Below are 23,023 nucleotides of genomic sequence, written 5' to 3'. Positions count from 1 at the left end.
TTTCTTCCCATGTGCTTTCAAGTGTTCAAAGATTTAAATACTTGTAAAATATGTCTGAAAGCAGCACAAGAAAAGTGATATCGCTTCAGGTTCCAAAGGGTTAAAGCTGCATTAAGCACTATGTTTGAAATGACCATTTAACCAAATGACTCTCAGTGTTTTTGACCGCCCTTTTTCCAGTCCAGATTATTATAGAATTAACATATATATATGCAGTAGACTATAACACTGGAGCAACTACTGCAGCATTTATAAACACATTAATCTAACACGACTTCTTTGACAGTCGCTAGCAGAACAGAGAACACTGCAGTCTTCAAACACACATGCTCTCTACATATTGATTTCAGTTTTCAGTTGTGCACCTACTGACTTGTCTGGAGTGCTTTTAATATATGAGCCAGAAAGGCCCTCAGGTCCTCTGGCTCCAGCTTTGTAGTTGTGCTGAAGTGTAGGACAAAAACCTTTGGTGAGGCAGCTTTTAGCTTTCATCGCTTAGCTGCTAGAACAATCCTCCTGAGAATGTGACCCAAGCTAAAAGTGTTGATATCTTAAAATGTAATCTTACAATTTACTGCACCTGCATCATTATGTTTCTTTTTTTGTTGAGAAAATAAAATCAAAACAAATATCACTGAGATCCAGCTTTAACCAAAATACTAACTTGCCTTGCCTCTTCCATCTGTTTGCGCCTTTCTTCTCACCTGTGCACCTTGCACTTGGCTCCAAATTACCACCTGGTACAAATACATGACACAGACCAGTAAGTTACTTTTCAAGGTCAAAAATTCTAAAACTTTCTGAGTGCTGCTTGCCCTGGTCATTGCACTACCACAAAACAGGGCCTCTAAGTGTATTCTGGAAGGGATTTATTACTTATACAGCTTGGCAGTTTTTCACTTGCTCATATCCATCAATTCAGCCACTGCATCTGTCTGTTTTTACTTCCCACTTGTAATTTCCAATTGGCCAGCGGACATTAAACAACATTAATAAGTAGCCACGACCATCAGTGTTGTGTTTGTGTTGCTCTCCCCTCCGTCAGCTCACAGCCATTAACACACTGAATATTTAATCGTGTAACTCTTCCTCTATTACTCCACCATTAATGTAGCCTACATTTCATATCCCTTCCCATAAACTCTTACACATCCCACCAGCACTGTTGACATTCACCTCCACTTTATAGTTCAGCATTGGGAGGAAATCCTTGGGAAGAGAAAAGCTAAATAATTTCTCCTCACTGCTCCAGGGCTTCATTAGCAGCACTCATTAATTAAGGGGAATGTATTAGTCATGACTCCTACCAAAGCTTTTGCATATTAATGAGGAGTGTGTTTAAGTGAGTGTGTACCTTGTGAGCAGAGGCAGCCTAAGGCCAGGTCCTGACTGGCACTTAAAGACACAGGCCATGGTCTGATATAAAAAGATACATCTGCAGTGCAGCGCCATTGTAAATCCCCACCACAGCATGATCAAAGCTTGCTTTTTCATGTATTGTTTATAATCATCTAAAATCATGTTAGATTCTCATTGAAGATGCATTAAATGCAGCTTAATCAGTTGGATAAGCTCAGCAATAAGGCTTGAATCAAGAAACATGTTGCCAAAAATCAATTAATCCCATATTCAAAAGCAAGAGAGAGATCCGTAATAACTGTTTAATGTTGTTTTAATTACGCTCTTTTTTAAAATGCATGACTCTTATTTTCCTTTTGCTTCCATGGTGCCATGCTACATATGCAGGGTTATGATAGCCGCAGGTCAGCTACAGAGCGGCCTCATTAGGATCTTTCAATGTGGGACTCATTAGTGGAACATGTCGTATGTGTTGTATGACATGTTGATTTTAGTGCGATTAAAACGCTACAGCAGGCTAGTAGAGTGCTGAACGGTGGACTTAAGAAATCTGAGACAGAAATCTGTCATGATTATTCCCTGTTGATGACATGATAAACTCTCAATACGACACTTGGGAATCATGATTAATGAGTATTACATAAAGTTTACTACACCATTTTAATAGAGGACATTTTGACATAAGTGCGAAATTTATACCCAGGGTTCTTGTGGAGTTTGGCAAAAGAGCTTCATATATGTGGAATCCTCTGCAGAAGGACTTAAAGCTGCTCTCATCGGTTCCGCTCGGCTGTTTCAAAGCACTGTTGCAGGGTTTTTGTATGTCAGGTAGTATCTTCGTGTTGTAGAAAATCTTGTACTCTTGATGAACCAATGAACAATAAAGTAAACTTGCTGAATAATAATACAAACTCGATGAAAAATTAAATAAACTTAATGAGTAATGAAATAAGCTTGATAAGTAGTGAAATAAACTCGTTGAGCCTCAGTTGTCCTTACTTGAATATATGTTTATTACATAATATATCTGATCAGAGAAGCTTTTGGCACAACACATATGCATGGGCAGAGACATACCAAAAACTTAAAGTAACGGTAGAATCACTCATCTTTAAATAGTACATTTTACACGTCACACAGCTGTGCCTGTCAGTGTATTCAAAACATCCACAAAGACTTGCCCATGCAGTATCTTAACACACAGACTTACTGGAGACAGTGAAAGACTGGTGTCCTCATGACATTACTGAAACATACCAGTATGCATAATTACTGATGATTACCTTTATAGTTATTTTCTATGCCACTTAGCTGGTCTTTTAATTGTCTTGTTTTGACAGTTTATTTATAGGGTATATTAACATACATTTTATTCCTTCCTTGTGGTAACTTTATTTTGTTTTTTATATTGATTTGGAGTTAATTTTTTTGTACTATTGTTCTGTGTTGACTGTGTGTAACTTTCGTTGCTGCCTGTCTTGGCACAAAGAGATTTTTAAACTTAAGAGGGTTTTATGCTTAAATAAAAGTTAAATAAATACATTTAAAAAATAAAAATAGATGGAGGCCTAATTTAGCTGTTTCAGTTGTAGGGTCTTGGCATTGTGTGCATGCTTGCTCATTGTCCCACCTCAGATGTGTGTGTGTTGCAATCCGAGCTTCTCTGCCCTTTGCTGTGGTTTTTGATCAGGCCGCGTAGTATTGCACTCTTATGGTGGTTCCTGCTGATAACACCATCCTGACCTGCCCTTTGTTAGCACTTTTCGCACTATAGGCACTGTTTGGGCTGTTCACTCTGTTAGCATTGTTAGCTGCTAGCCGCGCCCTCAGTCCCGTCCATGTTTAGAGCCACATATAGGCAATTCCTGACCAGATTCTGAATCATAGTTATGCTATGAATATTTTTTATAGAGCTCCTTGAAATGTTAGTAATAGCAACTGTGCTTTTCCTTTTGAAGAAAAAGGCCTATTGTTGGACTTTTAAAGAAAATGTCAGCATGCATGCTATGGATTTTGTGATCTATTGTTGACATTTTAAGCAAATTTCTTTGTGCATGAATTTCAGAAGAATCAGAATCAGAATCCAGTTTTATTGCCAAATAGGCTACATTTACATACAAGTAATGTGACTTGTTGTTTTGGTCACACCAAAACAATCTGGACTGTTAAATAACACTACAGGCAAGAATAAAAGTATGTATTTTGATTTTGGGGTAGAGATCTGAAAGCTTTGAGAGAGCTCTGCTTGTTTACATGATTTTGTGAATGTTAAATGTTGATATATTTCTTGATGTTGTGTCTCACTAGTCACTCGTATCTGAGCCAACATCATTAGGCTAATTGATGCTGATGCTGAGCAATCAGTCAGCGCACCTGGCATGTATCAGCTGTTGCTCCCAACACCTCCACCACCTGATGGTTTTAGAATAAAACTCAGCTAGAAAAAGCAGATGTGCCTTTGTCATTGTTTGAAGTAACCTTCAAGTGACAGAATTTATCCCAAATCAGTTTGGGAGCTGAACTGCTGTTTGGAAATGTGGATGTTCAGAAAGCTGGCTGTTGACATGAAAAAAGCTCAGCTGTGTCCTCATATTCTCAGCCAACTAGCTTGTTGACTGTCCTCTCATCAGTGGAATTTCCCTGACTGCTGAGCTCAAAAAGAAATGAGCAATTTTCCCAATGACCTCTCCATCTTTCACACAGCAAACACACACATATCCATTCTGACTATGGAGTCTCTCTCCTTCCTATCTCTCTCTCAGAGCATGACGAGTGCACCAGCGGCCAAAATTTGTGTGATGAGAACGCCATCTGCACCAACACCATCAGAGGACACCTGTGTACCTGCAAGCCGGGCTACGTGGGCAACGGCACCATCTGCAGAGGTAAGTTCCTGCCCTGGAACAGCCCTCCAGACACACTAACACACACAAATAACAGACCCAAACCTTCCTGTGCACCCTTTGATGGTGGCTGATCCTCTGCTCCGAAATATCACGGTCGGGCTGGTTCACTCCTCCTTCACATCACCTAACCAGGCTGCAGCTGCTACAGAGATGAGGAAAATTGATTCTGGACCAGTTTCAGCCTGTTTTTCCACATGTGTGCCTCCTCTCCTCCACTGCACACTTTGCTCCCTGTTGACCCGCTGCCCCGCCCAGGCGCATCACCCGATTGGCCCTACAGTATCGTACAGATGGAGGGAGGAAGGAGGGCGGAAATGAGAAATGTTTTTGCGCAGTGTGTGTGTGGTTGTGTGGGCTCTTCATACAGCACTAACAGTTAAACAATATATATACACACAAAAAAAATCTAATATCTTTGTAAAAGCCTCCATTCAGCCCGATGCACAGACCTTTTAGAGCATTCTTAGTACACTTCAGCCTAATAGCTGAAGCACTTGTGGAAAATGAAAACAGAGACAGCTAGCGATTAAATCAAAGTGGAAAAGTGCCTCAATAAAGAAAAGTAATAAATCCTGAAATGGATATGTAGCTCAACATATCTCAGTACGCATTAATATGGTAAAAGTTTTTTAGACGACTAGGGAACATGTCCTCTGTTTAAACAGCATTTTAACAACTATATTTCAATGCAGTTACCAGTGCTGTATGTAATTCTGGAAAAATACAGTTGATTATTGAGTTTCGTGTCCAGGTTTTTAGTTGGTGGTTGGGTCAGAGCCCAAAGCGTTTGCATGCTAAGTCCAGGAAATGAAATTTAATAACCATTCAGTAGGTTTACAGGATTAGGAAAGGCCAAAATATTGTGTTATTCTGACTACAACTGGACTTTTAAAATACATTTAAATATGTTAGTTTGACTGAAATCAGAATAAATTACAATTCTCGAAATCAGACGAATACACCCAGATAATGCAATTCAACGTCGAGCTTTTCCGTCAAGTAACCACCTTAGTCGGACTTTAACTGGACGAGGTGTTCTGCTCGTGCTCCTTGTCGCTGCACTGGCCTCCCTCAGTGGTTAGGGATAGGGACTGTTTGTCACTTATGAAGGGGGGAACTGGTGCAGCAAAACGGGCCAGGCATTTTAAAAAATTAAGAACTGAGGAGGGACCTGTGTTTTTTTTTTTATTTTTGGCATAGGTGAGGGACATACAACTTGAAACAGTAGTATTTTTTATTTTAAATACAACATTTTCACAGTATCTAATCTGGCCCCCATTCAGAAAAGTTTGGACACCCCTGACTTACACTGTGATCTGTCTTGTGAGGTTCAGCTTCTAACTATCTTGATTTTTTTAACCAGTTTGTGCTGCTGAACCAGTTTGACATCTTGGATGTATCCTTCAAATGTACGCTGTAGACCTTTTGTCAGCTACTCTCTGAAATTGCTTTTAATTTTTCCAAAAGATTTGATAGCATTTCCTCAGTGAGTTATTTTCTGCAGGCTCTGTGCTAACTCTCACAGCTTGGTCAGTTCCTTATGGCATTTTGTGTATCATCCAGTCCTTGAGTACTTTCCCTCTTCTTAAAATTGTTTTCAACAGAAGTAACAGTATTTCTATGAAATGCACTGTAACAAATGCATATGACACAAAAAGGCAATTTATCATTTTGGCAGGTAAAAAAATATGCTTGACTGGTTGAGTTTTTTCATTTGCCAGACCTCTTAGCTGGTGAGTCAAAAAGTAAATTTTGGATACTGAGTAGTTTCCTACAGGGTTTTTTTTTTGTACAATATGCTCATATATACAGTTTTAAATCAACAGTAGAGGTATGATGCACCGTTGAGATGTCACTGAAATAGAAATGAATTGGCAGCTTTTATAACTCAAAGTGCCATGCAGGCAAAAGGTGCATAAAGAAACAGTTCCTGTATCCTAACAGAGCATGGTATTGCATTTTTGACACAGTGTCTTAGAAAATGTAGCGATTAAAAATAAATCAAGTTTTGTGTAACCCACACTGTTCAATATCAAGGTTTCAGCTTTGGCAAAAGTTTTGAACATGCTGCTGTAACTGTGCAACTTTGATTTGTTACTTGGTTTGATGCAGATGTCTTGCCAATAAACATTGGCTTTTGGCACGAGTTAGCCATTTCTTCTGGCTGGCCAATTCAGAAATGGCATCTTATATAAACTCTGTGAGCACATGTTATTGAATGACAGATTTACAACAAGAGTGACTTATTGCTGTTTAATGATTTCCTGTTCAGGGGAAGCTGTGCTGTGTTTAACAACTCCTTTATCGAACTGAACTATAAAAAGCCAGTAAATTACATTTATGTTTGTTTACCAGTAACATGAACAGCTATTTGGGAGCTTGCATTGGCATTTGTTTCTCTATTCTAATTTTGTGACCCTATGTTCATGATAATGTGAATAAATATTTGTGGAAGCTGTGGAGTTGTTTACACGCCCTCTGACCTTCTTAGATGTGCGTGTGTGAAAGTTCACACACCACTTCCAGTTATAGATTCTATGTTCATGTGTCCTCTCAACCATGTACCGTATGAACTATATTTAACTGTATATTTACTCTGAAGGCTGCCGCAGTGGGACAGTGGCTGCAGGTTCAGAGACGATGAAGCAGGACAGTCGATAGCAGGACATGTGGGGCTCTTATGGAGTCTGAAGAGACTCGTTAGAGTGTTGGCAGCTTCCACGAGCCAGAGGAGCATCACGGCTCGAGCTCCCTGAGTACGACAAATATCCCTTGGGTCCATTATCACAGCAGCAGAAAGCTGGACTCCCCTGTCCACCTGAGTATTAACAGAGGTGTTTACACTGAAGCCAGTGAGGGGAAGGGAGGCAAAACACACTGTATGTGTTGAATTTTTAAAGCTCAGCCCTTGGCTAAATAGCCAGGAAGTCTGAGATTTAATTTGTTTTCTAAAAGAAAGCAAAATTGCACCATAATATGGATATCAAGCTTGTCTTGGGTACATTTTGGATCCGGTTTCCTGTTGGAAACATGCCTACAATTCCCTTTGTCATTATCAAAGAGTAAATTACATTATAATCATTTAGGTTGCCCTTTAGCCAAAGAGCAGATATTAGGCATTTGCATGTCAATCAAAAAAAGTCTATTTTTTAAACATGGTATATGCTTTTTTGACTTTTGTTAAAACCTAAAGACTCAGCTAAAGATTTGACAGATCTGGTCAGTGAATTTGATACTGGATTCATATTTGATAAAATTCCATCTAACTTGAACTCGTTATAATCACAACACTTTGATACTGATATGAAGATCATACTTTTACTTTTACCCTTTTAGTATGAAAAAACTCGCATAGCACTTATACACGAATACTATGAGCCAAACTTCTCATGAGTGAACCTTTGAAAATATCTGCATTGATGAACAAGATTAAGAATCCCTCTCAGCGAGCACAATTCAGTCGGTACTCCAGCGTTTTGATTTATGGCTCTACTCATGTCTAGTGATTAATTTGTAAATAAAGAGATCCCATGAGCTCTCAAGAAGCCCTTTCATGCAATTTCCATGACTGTGTGCTTATGCTTGGCAGCAGTTCAAGAGATGAGATGATCATTAAGCTTAATTAGGCTTTGATTATCCAAACTATACTTAAATGTGATTTCAGTAAAGCTTCCAGCAAAATATGTTGCATCATGGGATATCCGTTGCAGTAGGAAAGCCAACATAACCACATGAGACTGGCCCTTACAGGCAACCTCTGTGCTGGTTCCAACAGCACTAAATAATTGCAGCATGTAAAAAGAACATAATTTTTTGTTTTTCTTTGATTTTTGTAAAACCTGATGTACTTCGGATATAAGTTACAGCTGGCTTGAAAGTCCCTGAAATTTCAGTTTAAACACAAAATTAAATAATTAATTACACTGAACATAGGGCTGGACGCCTTTTTAGATATTTTGATCATCATTCTAGTTGTTAACAGAGATAAAAATTAAAACACGGTGACCCTGCCATGTTCCACCGTGATTTCTCACTCATTAAGTCGTGTTCTGTGGCTGCACTGCTGCTCATCACCGTGAAAACTAATAATGCTGTAATTAGAAGGACAGGACAGAGGAAAGCATGTCTGTCATACCAATAATTGGCAAAGGAAAAGTGTGTCATATGCTGCTGCAACTGAATGTTTATATACTACATGTACGTATGTCTGTATCCATGTCTGTGTGTGTGTGTGTGTGTGTGTGTGTGTGTGTGTGTATTTGAGAGAGGTAGATAGAATGTGAGTGGAAGAGGGAAAGATTTTTTTTCACACAGCAGAAGGAAAAAAGGAAGAGGTAAATGCAAAATGAGCACAGAGGAAAGAGGCTGAAAATGACAAGAGAAGGAAAAATAAGTAGGTATGTCCAACTGCACTCACCCTCCTCCACCTCTCTGTAACACAGGCATTAGGATGGGTGGCAGGTGGGAGGCAGGTCTAGGGAGAGATCAATGCAATTTGCAAAGTGCCTTCCACATAATTTCTGCCATTGGATTGTCTCCAGGCTCATGCTTGACACGCACACACACACACACGCACACGCATATACAACCTGACTGTAGCGCTACCTCCCAATTTTTCACTCTGGAAGTCACGGTCAATATGCAAATGATGGGAAAGAGCATCTAGAGAAGTGGATGGCTCAAACAATGTTTAGAATATGAATTACAGATATATAAATATATGGAAATTACTAAACATGGTGGAAAGACTCCACTTGTGTCCATGCTGGAATATTAAATGCACTATATGTTCAATGGACACTAGAGCAAAGTTTATGGTGGCGCCTGAACATAACACCCATACGTGATTGTTGAACATATCATTTCAGAGCACTGGTTGTTAATCTGCTGCAATAAAAGCCTCCACTCTCTTGGGACGGCTGTCCTTGATATTTTTGGAAACCTGGCTGCAAGGATTTGCTCCCATTCAACCTCAAGAGCATTTCTAAAGTGGACCACTGGTGTTGGGCCCGTGAGGTTATAATTCAAAGGTTCTGGATGGGGTTGAGGTCAGGGTTCTGTGCAGACCAGTCAAGTTTCTCCACACCAAACCAGGAAAAATAATTTCTCTGAAGAACTCATTTTTTCAGAGATTTTCATGTTGACACAGGAAAGGGGTCTTCCCCAAACCATTGACACAACCTTTATTATCTAAAATGTCATTGCATGCTGTAATATTAAGATTTCTTGTATGTACTAAGCATCTAGCCCAGTGATACTCAGCTTATGGCCCATGGCCCAAATCTGGCCCCTGATAGGGTGCCGGGTGTCCCCCAACCATTTTCTATTTCACATTAAAAATAAATTGATTCACATAGGGAATTGTTTTTGTACTTTCAGTATACATAAGGTGCCAGAGTGAATAAAACAGTGGAGGATCCCCATCACTCCCCCGCAGAGGTTCTCGCTAAGCAAAGTTGAGTATCCCAGGTCTAGCCCAAAGTGTGAAAATCAGCCAGACAAAAAGTAAAGAAAAGTACACTCGTTGGCGTGTGCACACAGCCTGGTAAGCCCATCCTAATGACGTGAACACAACATCCAGTTTCTTTCTGTGTATCAGTCTGGACTCTTTGCCACCCCAAACACTGTCAGTGGGCTGGAGTACTCAACCTGACAGACAAACTCCCTCAGCCAATCAGTGAGTGGCTGTTGCTTTTCCTGACTTTCTCACTAGCCTCTACTACACCAATTTATTGGTACGTAAGACAGTAACAGTAGATCTAAAATATACAACATATTTATATTTACCATGTGTATGTCAACAACAATCGCCATGAAATTTTTTACAATATACTGGTGATGCCAGCATATTTCCCTGTCTCTAATTCAGCAACCAGCTGCCTCTGGAGTGCTGAATACCAGCTGGCAGCGTCCTTGTTGTCTGTTCAAGGATTTTACACCAATCTGCATGGTCGTGATCCCCAGCTTTGAAGTTTGTCCTGTTGACTCCTCCATTAGCTCAGTCAGTGGCGAAACAACAATGAACATCATCTTCATCACTAACAGAGCCCGTTGATAAATCAAGCTTTTGCCGCACGGTTCCCATGGTCATGTAATGTTGTGCTGATATGTGCCAGATGCTTGACGTTTTGTTTACCATCAGAACATTTTCTCCCATGTTTCATCTCTTCCTGCCAGCTAGCTAAATTGTGATTGAATAGCATTGAATCAGATATGTTTGTTTATGGGTTTTTTTTCATGAGTTCTAGGAAAGTCATGGAGAAGTTTTGAAATTTTGTCCATGAAAATGTGTGCTAATCCTGTTGCTAAATCCATCTGAAAGAATGTCAAAAAAATCTTCTTTTGAGGAACTCTGCAAGTGCTTCCTCTTGTTTATTTGTTGTTATTGTATCTATTGCTGCAATAACTTCACTTATTGCTGTGTTTAATAACTAACTTGTTGATATTGAAGCCGCCTTTACTGTTCTGCAAGCACTGGCGTACATTTCACATCATCAACTACAATACAGTTGATTGGCTGCTTACAATGCCAACTATGGTGCGGGTCCGTGATTGGCCTAGATGGCCCCAATGGGATTATAATTTCTTTTCTTTCGTTTTTTTTTAAAGATATTTTTTAGGGTGTTTTGCCTGTAATTTATAGGACAGCACAAGTGTGAAAGGGGGAGAGAGGGTGGATGACATGCATCAAAGGGCCGAGGCTAGAATATGGACACAGCCTCCATACATGGGGTCCCCGCTCTGACCACTGAGCCACCAGGCGCCCCGGGATTGTAATTTCTTAAAATTGTTTGTGGCTATATCTATACCAGGTGGGTTTCGCCACTGCCCTGGCCCTTTAGGAGACTAGCGGCGTTCCTGAGTGATTCATTGCAATGGGAATAGTGTTTGAGAGTACAGATTATGACCGTTTCCTTTGTCCAATAGTCACTGAAGTAAATATTGGACCCATTTGTCACAAGTCACCCTTTTAAAAGTTCTGACACTGACATAACATTGTTTTCAGACAGAGGAATTTGGAGAAAATTAACTTTGTAAGAGACATGTCTCTGTTGTGGCAACAAACTTGTGAGATTTGGCAAGCATGATATCAGTGGATAGGTTTAATAAAAGATATCAAAAATTAAGTTAGCAGGTGAAAAGGAGCAGTAAAATAAGAATCAAATATTAAATTTGTACCTAATATAGTGCTGTATTGGTTTGAATCATAATTGGTTCATCCATACAACATTTAATACACGTCCAAATGAGGTGAGGGTATTCGACAGAAAGAGAACCATACCCACCAGACCAGTGGACTCTTCTGTTAAAGAGTATTTTTGGCTGCAGCTGGTCCAAACTGACAGAAACTGAGCTCACATAATCAGTGTGGTTTTACCAAGCTAATTTCCACTTACTTTTGGCCACATATGTGCTTATCTGTGATCAGCCAGTATACAGAGACCACTCATAACAATGTCAGTCCTACTCACTGCAGATATTTGTCAGTAGCAGGTGAGGAAATTCTATACTTTTTAATAATGTCATTAAAACTTCCTACGTCTTACCTTTCCTATTCTGGCCAATTAGTATTATGCGGGCAGGGAGTTGGAGGAACCGGCCTTCTATTTTCCCCTCCCCCTGAGGTCTCATTACTGTGTGATGGCGACAGTGTTGGCCAATCGACCCGTGCCTCCCATCTCATTCCCCTCATACATCACCGCAGCCCTCTCAGGAATAAGGGAATTAGTCTGAGTGCGACTGCAGCTCCACCGCCTGTCCCTGCTAATAAGGCAAAAAAGTGTTTTTGGCCCGCCCTGAGCAATGACTCCACAGTAGACGAGGCAGAATCCGGGTTTCTGAGCCCCCAAAAATTAGTGGGTGATTAACTTGACATGTTAAAAGCTTAACAGGTGATGAGCGCTTGTGAGTGACAGCGGCTTATTTCCTGTAAAAGCAAACATTTTCAAATTCCACCTTCACTTTTGGATTGGTTTACAAAGAGAAATCGTTTTATTTGCAAAGGTATAATTTGACCTTTATGTTTATTGTGACTCGGAGGATGACAGAGGCAGCTGCAGATACGGCTTTGCATAGTTAATGACTTGAAAGCTCTAAATCTTTCATTTCATTTTTTATTAAACCTTAAAGGAAAAACCCTCTGTCAGATCCTTGTCCTCGGTTAGATATCACCTAAGGGTTTTTTTCTTTTTACCTGGAACCTATTTTTGCCATGTTCTTGTGTCTAACTCATTAGCTTTTAAATCGGGCCAGTATGCCGGGCTGGCAGCAATGTAACCAATCGGAGCAGGTGTTCCCCCATCAATTTACGTCCACTGGAAGTCCTTGTTTTTCCACTGACAGGCTCAGATTGTTATTGTAAGTGTCCAATAACATTATGGAAAGGATCCTATAGAGAAGTTAATATTTTTCCATCGCTTTTGCTTCTTCTATTTTGTTTAGTGTTAAAGTCTTGCTCAAGGAAAAGTCTTGTTCTAAAATCTCGCACCTTTTCCACATTGTCAAAATGAGCTTAATATGCAGCCATGACAGTGATGATCTTTCGTCAATTCTCACTAACAATTGTACCGTTTTCTTCCTCCAATAAGTCCCCTCTTGTGAGATTTCAGAATGAGACTGCTTGTAGAGACTTGGACACAAAAGAACACAGAACAAGTGAAAGGTACAAAAAAGAGTTTAATTTCTCGTAATTTTGTAAGGCACACATAATGACAACCTGAGCCTGTTATTGGCAAAAACAAGCACTTGCACGAGTCGGGGCACTCGGTCCAAGTGGTTACATTGCAGCCTGTCTCACTGTTGCCAGCTGCAGCATCTCGCTCAACACTGGACCAACCAACAACGAACTATGAACTCTGGACTTTCCCCAGACTTCTGTTTTCAGTCTGAAACCAGATTTATTTATTTTTTAAAACAACGTAGTGTGCTAGTATGTGTTGCATTCTGCACTGGTGACATATGTCACATGCCGTTTTATTACGTTACTAAGACTTTGAACCATGATCTTCTAACCATATGCATTTGTTACCAGAACCTAAGAAAGTAAATGGAACAACAAAGTTTTTTACCAATGGTCTATTTTTTAAACAGACTGTATGCATTAAAGACTGTATGTATCCTGTCAAAATTAAAGTTTATTTTAAAAGACACAATGCATGCAACAAATGTAAATTGACCCGCTGTCCCTGGGTGTCCAAAACTGATGCAGGAGGTACCTAGAGCTTCATATTTTGACGTTTAAGGCCACTGTCCAAGTGTTGGTATTTGACAAGATGGGAGTAAGAATGTGTTGAAAATACTACCGTTTACCTGTAAGGGATGTCTCATGAAGTACAGATTTTGGTGATGAAGTGGGGACTTATTGTTCCCTCCTTAATGTGCCCGAACACAATCTTTTTTAATTTTATGAATACTTACATTTACCCTGTAGACTGGGGCATTTTTTTTCATTACATTGTGGCTTGTGGTTGTACAGATTCTGCCTGTCACGCAATAAATTTCCTTTAATTGGCAGCTCTCGGAAGATGCCATGCACTCATTGATTCTGTGTAACTGACACCAAAACCCGTCATCTGGAGGTTGTCCTCAACAGAAAAAATGACAGCACTGGTCATTTGTTAAAATCTACCTAAGTTTTCCTGACAAGCAACCTTGTGTGGTCATGTGAATAATGGCTGTCCTCTCTCACCTCACATCTCATTTCCATTACAGGAGAGTAATTACGGCTAATACTGTTGACGACACAATAGATTTGCCTGCTGCTGATATTATGCAGACAGACAACGCTACTGATGTAGAGGCTTAAACTGTTAGGTGTTACTGTAGCTTTGGTTTACATTAGGACAGACTATGACAAAATTACCTGATGACACAGATTCTTATGTGCGCACAGTGAGAGAAGAGAGGGAGAGAAAGCCGCTGTGCTGACAATTTACTCTGAGCGGTAAGTTGCAAAAAGAGCTGAAAAGTCTGGGGCTTTTTACAAAGCATTCAGGATGCCCAGACCACTGAAGTTTCTCCTGGCTGTTAGAAATTTTCAGTCACTCTTGTTGTTGTTGTGCGTGGCTGTATGACACCATTATGTCACAAGTTGAAATATTGCCATTATCAAGATATAAACTTTTCTTATCTTGTCAAAAAGTATAATGTTATTATTGTGTATGAAATAATATAGCACACCCTTATGGTGTATTCACATTGAAGAAATGCGAGCATTTCCCTGCGGCAAGATTACATACAAAGTCAATGCAAAGAACCAAATCATGCTGGGCTGCGTGATGGACGCATTGGACATGATGGACGTGAAAACCCATAATTCGTGTTTCTTTGCAAGTTGCAATTCTTCAATTTGAGTGAGAATTTCACGTGATGCTGCATTGCGATAGTCTGTCAGCATTTAGATCTAGTAGGGATTCTACTGACATTATTGAAATCCAGAAATGAAGGATAAATTATGTCTCTATCTGTGGACACAGCGCTACGCTCAGCATCAGTACTATTTAGAGACAGAAAAAATAAGGACTTGAAGATCAGTGAGATCAGTGAGCAAATACAGTTACATGGTAAGATCTGAAAATACACTTTTGTTCTGTGTAAGCTATTTTTGTTGAGTTGTTTCTTGAGTAATATTAATTTATTGTGGAAGGTAAACAACGGAGGGCGTGTAACGCACTGCCGTGACAGTCTGAAAAATAGTAAAGAGTAGTGTCTTGGTTCACTCTGCTTCAGGGCATGGAGCCTGATTGTTTACATCCAGCTTTCTTTTATATTTCACTGCAAACCACGTTAGCTGTCAGTTTCCTCTCCTAGCAAATGCAAGAAAAACAACAGCTGTTGAGGGCAAATTTTTTGCGAGTTGGAAACTGCTCCAAAAATACTCCTACAGCTGTATAAATGTGAGTAACGCAATGCAAACATATTTATTGTGTTTGGTGTGAACACTGCATTATTCCTCACCCTGTTTCTTTTCCTAAATCTAACCACAGTGACTGTTATTGCCTAACCATAACCTCCATAAGATAATGGTGATACATACTATATGTATATTTAGGACGTAACATCATGATTACCTGGATATGCTGACCTGGTAATCATATATGTATTTTCAAGCTTAAACGTGTAAAGGCCAAGCACGCAGGAGGCCTGCAGCTGTCTGCCTGTGCGGGTGATTGCAGGGACACATAAAGAAAGGCCTCCATCTCAAGAGCCATTTCTCTGCTATCGATTGTCTGGGCTAACTGGTAGTAAGAAGAAATGAGGGGTTAAGACTCCTTCTACCTTTACTTGCTCTTTCTTCCTCCCCTTCCTTTCCCTCTTTCCCCTGTCTTTTTTGTGTTGCAATTCTCCTGGGGAGAAAAAAGGCTACCATTATGTCATCTCCCTCAGAGCACAATAAATAAGCCACAATAGTTCAATCGAAGCACGGCACAAGATTATAGATCAGCATTGTTCCCGCTGCCAGCCTAATGATCAGCAGCCTATTGCAGAGCCTTTGTCGGCAGCAGAATGAGTGAGCTAATCTTGTTAATGGTCCGTTTCATTCCCTAGGACTGGTTTGTATAGACAAAGGGGTTTTAAATAGAGAGGATTTGAGTAGCGAGTCTAAACAGCGGCGCAGAGGACAAAGGCATTGACTCGTGCTTTTCTCATCTCGCTATCGGAGCTAATCACAGAGGAACCATGTTGCAACCAGCTAACAGCGAGCAGTGAAACCCAAGCTAATGTATTCTGAGAGATGGAGGGAGGGGGGTGTTTGCTACAGGGAGGGGAAAAGAGAGGAGGGGCTGGAGTGTTGGATTCAGCCCTCATTTCCCCTACAAGTCTGAAGCATTTAATTTTCTGTTTACATAATTATTGCTCCCCTTCTTTCCTTTTTGTGAGGAACAACACATTTAGCGGTTCCTCTGCTGCGTAGCTCTGTGCTAGAGGGCATAGTGTTTTACAACATTTAATTGGGTGAAAACCAGAGTATCTGAAGCTATGATTAATTGCAAATGTGGAGAAAAAATGTACAGAGAAAAAAAAACACTGCTTGTTTTTGAAGCTTTGTAGCAATTATCATTTGAGGCAATTATTTTTAGTCTGTGCCCTGCTGTTAGATGTAGCTGCTGTGCAGCAAAGAGAAAAATCCTCTCTTGTGCTCAGCTCTATCAGATCCACTCTCATAATGTAATTTAATGCGTCAGGCGAAAATCAAGCATGCTGTCCTCATTCTATCTGATGCTTGGTGGTTTTTGTCTTTAATCAGTCTTGTGTTTGTGCAGTATTAAATCTGTGAAAAGAATACTCTTTGTCACACATGGAGATGCTTGTCACTGGTGCAGCATGTAATACAGAGAGAATGGCAAAACCGTAATGATCCCAACTAGGAGCTCGACTGCAACTGCAGGGCCAAAACTTTTTCATTTTACATATAGCAATATTTAGGGGAGTAATGATACATCTGTCTATCTGGATAGATATATTGATTCAAAAATGATGTGGCCTAACACTTGCCCAAATTCAGCACACTGGAGGAAATACGTAGGGCTGTGCCAAGTTGCCTGATATAGCCATATAAAATGACCTTATTTCAGCCTCTGACACTGCCATCACCAGGGTTTGAAACCAAAAGTCTGCACTGAGTTATTGTAAATTATTTAATGTCATGCCGTCACATCACGTTATGTTAAATACGTAATTTGATGATGCCCAACCATGATTCTTCTCTTAAACCCTAATGTAATTGGTTGGGGTGCTAATTTGTTAGATATCCTACAAACCTTTGTGGATATGTTGGCATGTGCTGTGAATTCAAAATGTATGGCTTTAACTGACATCAAACAAACTACATTTGTAACATTTAATCTGACTGTCTCTTTATGGTCAAAATACATAGGACACTGGCACGACAGGTCACAAAGGCTGAATACCCACTACTCGGATTCAGTTTCTGTAGTGTGTATTTGCTGCCATTTTCACTGTGTGTGTTGAGTTTTACCAAGTGATAATGCAGCTGTTCATGCAGGTTTTGGAAGTGCAGACTATATTAACTGGTACCAAGTTAATTTACTGGATCATTTTAACTACAGGACGGGCATTGATTTGATTGATTTAATTTAATTTGAAATGTAAAAACAGACACAAGGTTGCTCCTCTGCTTCTCATTGCCTCTGGTTCAATGAGAAATTCATGCTAATAATCCTTTAATCAGATTGTAATGCACTGGCGATGGCTGTGGCTGGAGGCATTATGTTTTTGAATTGTTTATCTGTCGGTCCCTCCATCCCATTCTCGTGAACGTGATGTCTTAAGAACGCCTTGAGGCATTTTCATCAAATTTGGCAAAATGCCCCCTTGGATTTAACAATGAACTGATTAAATTTGGTGGTCATAGTTTTAAGGTCAAGGTCAATGTGACCTTGACAGTATTATTCTTGTGAAAGCAATTTCCAAAACACCTTAAGGGATTTTTTTTTTTTTCAAATTTGGCACAATTTCACTCAACAATGAACTGATGAGATTGTGATGGTCAAAAGTTCATGGTAAGAGAAACTTGACTGGTGCGCTAAGGCAAACAACTGTGGGGTGGTAATTCTAGTTTACACAGTTCTATGTAGATTTTCGCTTTTGGAGGGCAGCAGAACCGCGCACAGAGTGCTGTGGTCAGTGTAGCAGCTACAGTGGTTTATAATGGATGGACACTGCTGCTGGTATGCTGCAGCAGACGTGTCGCATGCATTTTGGCTGCGCCTCTTAGCATCTATTTCCACTTACCACTTCATCAGACAGGTTTGCATTTGTTATTGGTAATCGGCACATTCCGCATTTGAAAGAAAGGCAGTGTGTCATAACACTCACAATGTAAGTTGAAGAGGAAGAACATGCATTTACTGACAATGAGAAAAATTGCGCTGATTAGATCTGTCATTAGTTTTTGCAGTAATGCTGAACCCCGCATTCAAATAACCCAATTGCTTCAGGGCGTGTTGACTTAAGAAGTCTTCATAAACTATAAAAGTGAATAAAGTCAATGACAACTTTTAATCTGATATATTGGTATTTGTCTTAATAGGAACAAGTGTACAACATTGGATCTGTGTGTAGATGATAAATAATGCAGTAGTTTTTATGATGATAAAGTTGTTCTCAGTGTCTCATGTTAGCTTAATTTCTCTAGATGCCTTCTCCCTTGTCCAATCAACTGAAAATTCAAAGAAAACAAGTTTTGCTCAGAACCAAATGTGTACCCTCGTCGTTCTCAGAATGATGGTGAATTTAATTTGCAACCTGCATTAATGGCATAGAGAAATTCACCTGGTACATAACTGTGGTGTAAAAAAGCCTGTTTTCAAACACAGACGGGGTTTTGACTGGGACTGAAAAGCACAAAGCCCAGAGGCTCCGGGCTTCAAAACACTTTAGTTCAGATCTGTGGGCCCTGACTGATTTATGACAGGCTGCAGGCTGCACACACACAACACACACCCAGACACACAAACACACACACACACACACACACACACACACACACACAAATAATGAAGAAAGGTAGAGGAAATACCTGACTAGAAAAATGCCTTAAAACTTAAGCTGTTGTAGTGAAATAATGTTTACTTACAGCCATTGCTGGGGATTTTGCTTTAAAATGGCAATCCATTAGTGATATTTAGTAGTACGTCTTACTCCTAAAATTGTCGTGGAACTTGTACTTAGATAGTATTCACAGAACACCTCTTTGAAGTCACTTGATAAGTGACATCATTGAAACCTAAAACTTGGATGTGACTCAGATTTAAGCAAGAAAAATGAGAACTCGGACTTGATCTCCTGGGAATCACCACCTTAACACTGGGGAGGGGGAGGGGGGGTGTGTGTCCCTGTGATCCTGGTAGCTGTGTTGTCGGGAGCCTCAGCTGTAGAGATAGGGTGAGGAACTTGGACATCCTCCATTGGAGGTGTTCCAGGCATGTCCTACTGGTAGGAGGCTCCGGGGCAGACCCAGAACACGCTGGAGGGATTACATATCTCATCTGGTCTGGGAACGCCTCGGGGTCCCCCAGGACGATCTGGAAAGCGTTGCTTGGGAGAGGGACATCTGGTATGTTCTCTGCCTGTTGCCCCAGTGACCCGGCCCCGGAAAAGGAGACAAATATGTTTGGATGGACTTGGACTTGTTGTCATTGACTGGACTTGGCAACCTAAAGACTTGACTTTAGACTTGACAGCAAACATTCATGTCTCAAGACATGAAGCATCAGCTCATCTTGAGTGAACGTCCAGATATCTGCTTAGAAATCATAAAGAGACTACTTGTGACTTCAGAATAGTCCTTAGAAGGATCAGTTTTTAAGTTTGCTTGAGTGTCACCTTAATGCAGTTATCTGCACATTCATGAGTACATTGAACAGGAACTGCCAACAGCCAAGTCTGCATACTTTAAATGGTGCCAATTTGCCAAAATATAAACAAATACAGGCTTAAAAAGTGGGGCTGGAGTTGTAGCTTCCTGTCTGAAGGAGGGCACACTGTCAGACCTTAAAACTTCCAGCATTAAAGGGTAAAGATTTCGCTGCCACCAGTTCAATGTGGCAAATCAACATTTTTAACAGAAGACACAGTGCAATTTCTGCTTGCGTTAGGTCATGAATGAAGTACAGTCTGATGTGTTAATCAGTATTCGCAGTCTGATATTTTCATCTTAAATGAGTTACTGCACCCCTGATCTCTGATAAACATAAATAATAAGAGGAATGACCTTTTGTTTTCTTGTTTAGAACTTGTTGATTAGCTCGTTATCTCAAGATAAAGAAAGCTGGTTTTCTCTAGATTAAAAAAAGTGCAAGCATGGCTGTCCACAACTTTACTCAAAGCATCTAACCATCTGTATTTTACATTCCTCCTCCTATAAACACTGGTGCATTCTGACAGCAAAATAATCAACAAACCAAGGCAAAATACATTTTAATGATATATATTGACAAAAGTTTACGTTCAGTCCATGGGTGATATTATTGAATACCTGGGAAATCAGTTTATCAATGATTTTAGCCCTCCACTAATGATCTGATGGGCTTAGAGATGTGGATCATATGTCGTTTTATAAATTTGTCCATTTGAAAATATTGACCTCTTGTTGATGTTACTTTGTCCAAGTTGCTGAAACACTCAGGATACAATCTATGACTTTATCAATCATTTCTGCTTTCATATCAATAAAGAGCATTTGAACAAAGATACAGAGAAAAAGACAGACAGAACCTCATTGGTGCAGACGATAGAATCATTTGTATATAGAGTCATGATTTGTGTGTGTGATGTGGCAAGGTCTTTGTGTGTATGCTTTTGTGTTTGTGTTTGTGTGTATATTACAATCTGATATCCACGAGCCAGCTAATTAGTGCAGTGTTTCTGCCAGACAGGAAATTTGGAAAGCCAGATACAAAACACACACACACACACACACACATATGAGCACACACACGCACACACACACACACACACGCACAGAGAGAGAGAGAGAGAGAGCTCATTATAGGAACAGTCAGAGTCATTAATTTACCACCAAGATAGCAGCCACAAATAAAAAGGACAGAAACAATTTCAAAAATAGAGAAAACATTCAGATTATTCTTATTCATATGATGAATGTCATCGATTAATAGATAAGTAAGTAGCACACACTTGCGACAGGATACAAAATAAAAAAGCTCCTACACTTGTTAAATTTTTGACATCTTAGTTAGTATGTTAGCATGCTAACTTTGTATTAACAGTGGAAAAATGTAGCTTACTTACTCCATTACTACTCTCAAGTACAATTCTGAGTCACTTAAGTTTTGTATTTTAATTTGATGCTACTGTTTTTAGAATTACGGCTCTATTTCCAAGGGGAACATTTAACTTGTACACTGTATTGCATTTCATTTATTTGCCAACAATAGTTCTACATATTCTCATGAAGTGGTTCATACTTTGCAAATTAGGGTCCCACAAAAAATGCTATGCGCTTAACATAAAGTTACGTACTTATTGTATATGGCTGGTAAGGTCAAGGCGCATAAAGTTGTGTAGGTTAGGTTCAGAAAAAGAAACACGGTGACGATATAAAATGATTAAAATATCTAAATAAGACCTCTTCTTTTATCAGCCTATGTTTCATGAACATAACTCAACTTCCTTTTATCTCAAACTGATCCAAATCTAAGATCTTAAAATGCTGCATCAATGATATGAATCCAGCAGTATAATTTGTAATAATGTAACATGATATAGTCAATTGTGTCTGCAGAGTGACTACTTTTATAGTTATACTACTTTTATTTTTAGTACCAAGTACTTTGAGTTGGGTAAGACTTTGAATACTACACTTATTATTTGTACAGTGCTATACTGGAAATTACATTGGCTAATGAACTCTAACTAATTACAGTCCCGTCACTAGCGGCTAAAAGAATAAACCAGTGGTTGCAGAGGCAGAAACAGTGTGCTGAGACATTAGTGTGTTTATGAAATGACAGAAAATGAAAAAAAATACAGCAGTCATCTCCTTAGAGGATGATCAGACGGTTTCTGTTCTCTTCACCTGCCTTTAATACCAGCTGCTGCTGCGCCTGATGGGACTTCCACCTGCATGAGACACGAAGATGCATACATGCATATCCAAAATCACTTTGCACCTACAGCCTCTTTTTAATGCAGATTTCTCAGCTGTCACTTCCATCATCTCACCTGTCTTCTTTCTTCTCTTATCATCCATCTATGTCCCACCTCTCATCCGTCCTCCATCTTCTTCTTGTGCTGTCTGTCAGGGCGACAGTGACAAGTCTCGTATTCAGTTGTTTCTAGTATTCAGTATGTTGTTTTTTTGCTTGCTATTTATGCTCAGTGGCTTTGAAGAGAATGATTTAGTGTTGACACAAAAGAAAATGCTGTTAAAGCTTGTAAAATCCCAGCTTATCCATTTCATCCAAACCAATTATTGAGGATTGAAACATTCCCAAAATACACACTACTAAACTGCATTTGCAAGTGTTTTGTTTACAGTAGGTCACATTTGGACCATAACAATATGTTAACAACTGACAATTTAGATAATGGCTAGAGTTCACCCTGTTTTTATCTTCCAAAGACAAAATAATTTCACATTTTTCATTACAACCTATCTGATCATGCGATGAATCTGGTTTTGAACCTGGGCGTGCCTGCACCACTTTGTCCCAGCATCTATAAAAAATAATCTATTGGAATGGGGGCCAATAACCCAAAACAATATCCAAAATCTAGGGATTTTATTCAAAACTGTCATTGAACATTAAATAATACAAAACTGGAAGTGGACTGCAGATTGTTAAAACACTATTTACATGCTAATACATCATAAAATGCTCATTTTCTCACAATTTTCCTGTTCCTCTGTTTGCCAGAGATTTCTACTTTTAAATAGTAGATAAGAGTAGTAAACCTGTTCACTATGAACAACCTAGATCACTGTCCTTTTTGCTGAAAGCAAGATAGCACTGATGAATGCCCGGGGGGCAAAAGATTTTGGTGGGAATCAGTGTGTTTGTTTATACTACATATATACATACAGTATATGTTCAAAGACATAGCCACATACACATAACATAACAAGACCAAGAAAAAAAAAAGCTGGGGCACATAAATATGTATTCTGTCATTTTGATGCAAGCATCATTTTAATATTGTTTGAGCTGTTTGTTATAAAGCAACCAGGATGTACAAGTCATTTAAAAAATATTTTAATCAAAAATTAACAT

The 23,023-nt window shown here is 39.5% G+C and overlaps 1 protein-coding gene across 3 annotated transcripts in view; it reads left to right on the top strand.

Annotated features, from left to right (window-relative positions):
• Positions 1-23,023, top strand: part of LOC121946268 (protein kinase C-binding protein NELL1-like) — a 453,829-nt gene that overhangs the window by 328,254 nt on the left and 102,552 nt on the right. For all 3 annotated transcript variants that reach the window (XM_088069950.1, XM_042490773.2, XM_088070003.1), the window contains one exon: positions 4,122-4,244. In XM_088069950.1, the coding sequence (XP_087926076.1) occupies positions 4,122-4,244 (123 nt within the window). The remainder of the gene's footprint in view (positions 1-4,121; positions 4,245-23,023) is intronic.

The sequence above is a fragment of the Plectropomus leopardus genome, chromosome 1, assembly GCF_026936395.1.
Source record: "Plectropomus leopardus strain MGB_pleo_1.0 chromosome 1, ASM2693639v1, whole genome shotgun sequence".
In the NCBI taxonomy this organism is placed as follows: domain Eukaryota; kingdom Metazoa; phylum Chordata; class Actinopteri; order Perciformes; family Serranidae; genus Plectropomus; species Plectropomus leopardus.
The sequence above is the reverse complement of the archived record's forward strand: the minus strand, read 5'-3'. Positions and strand labels throughout refer to the sequence as shown.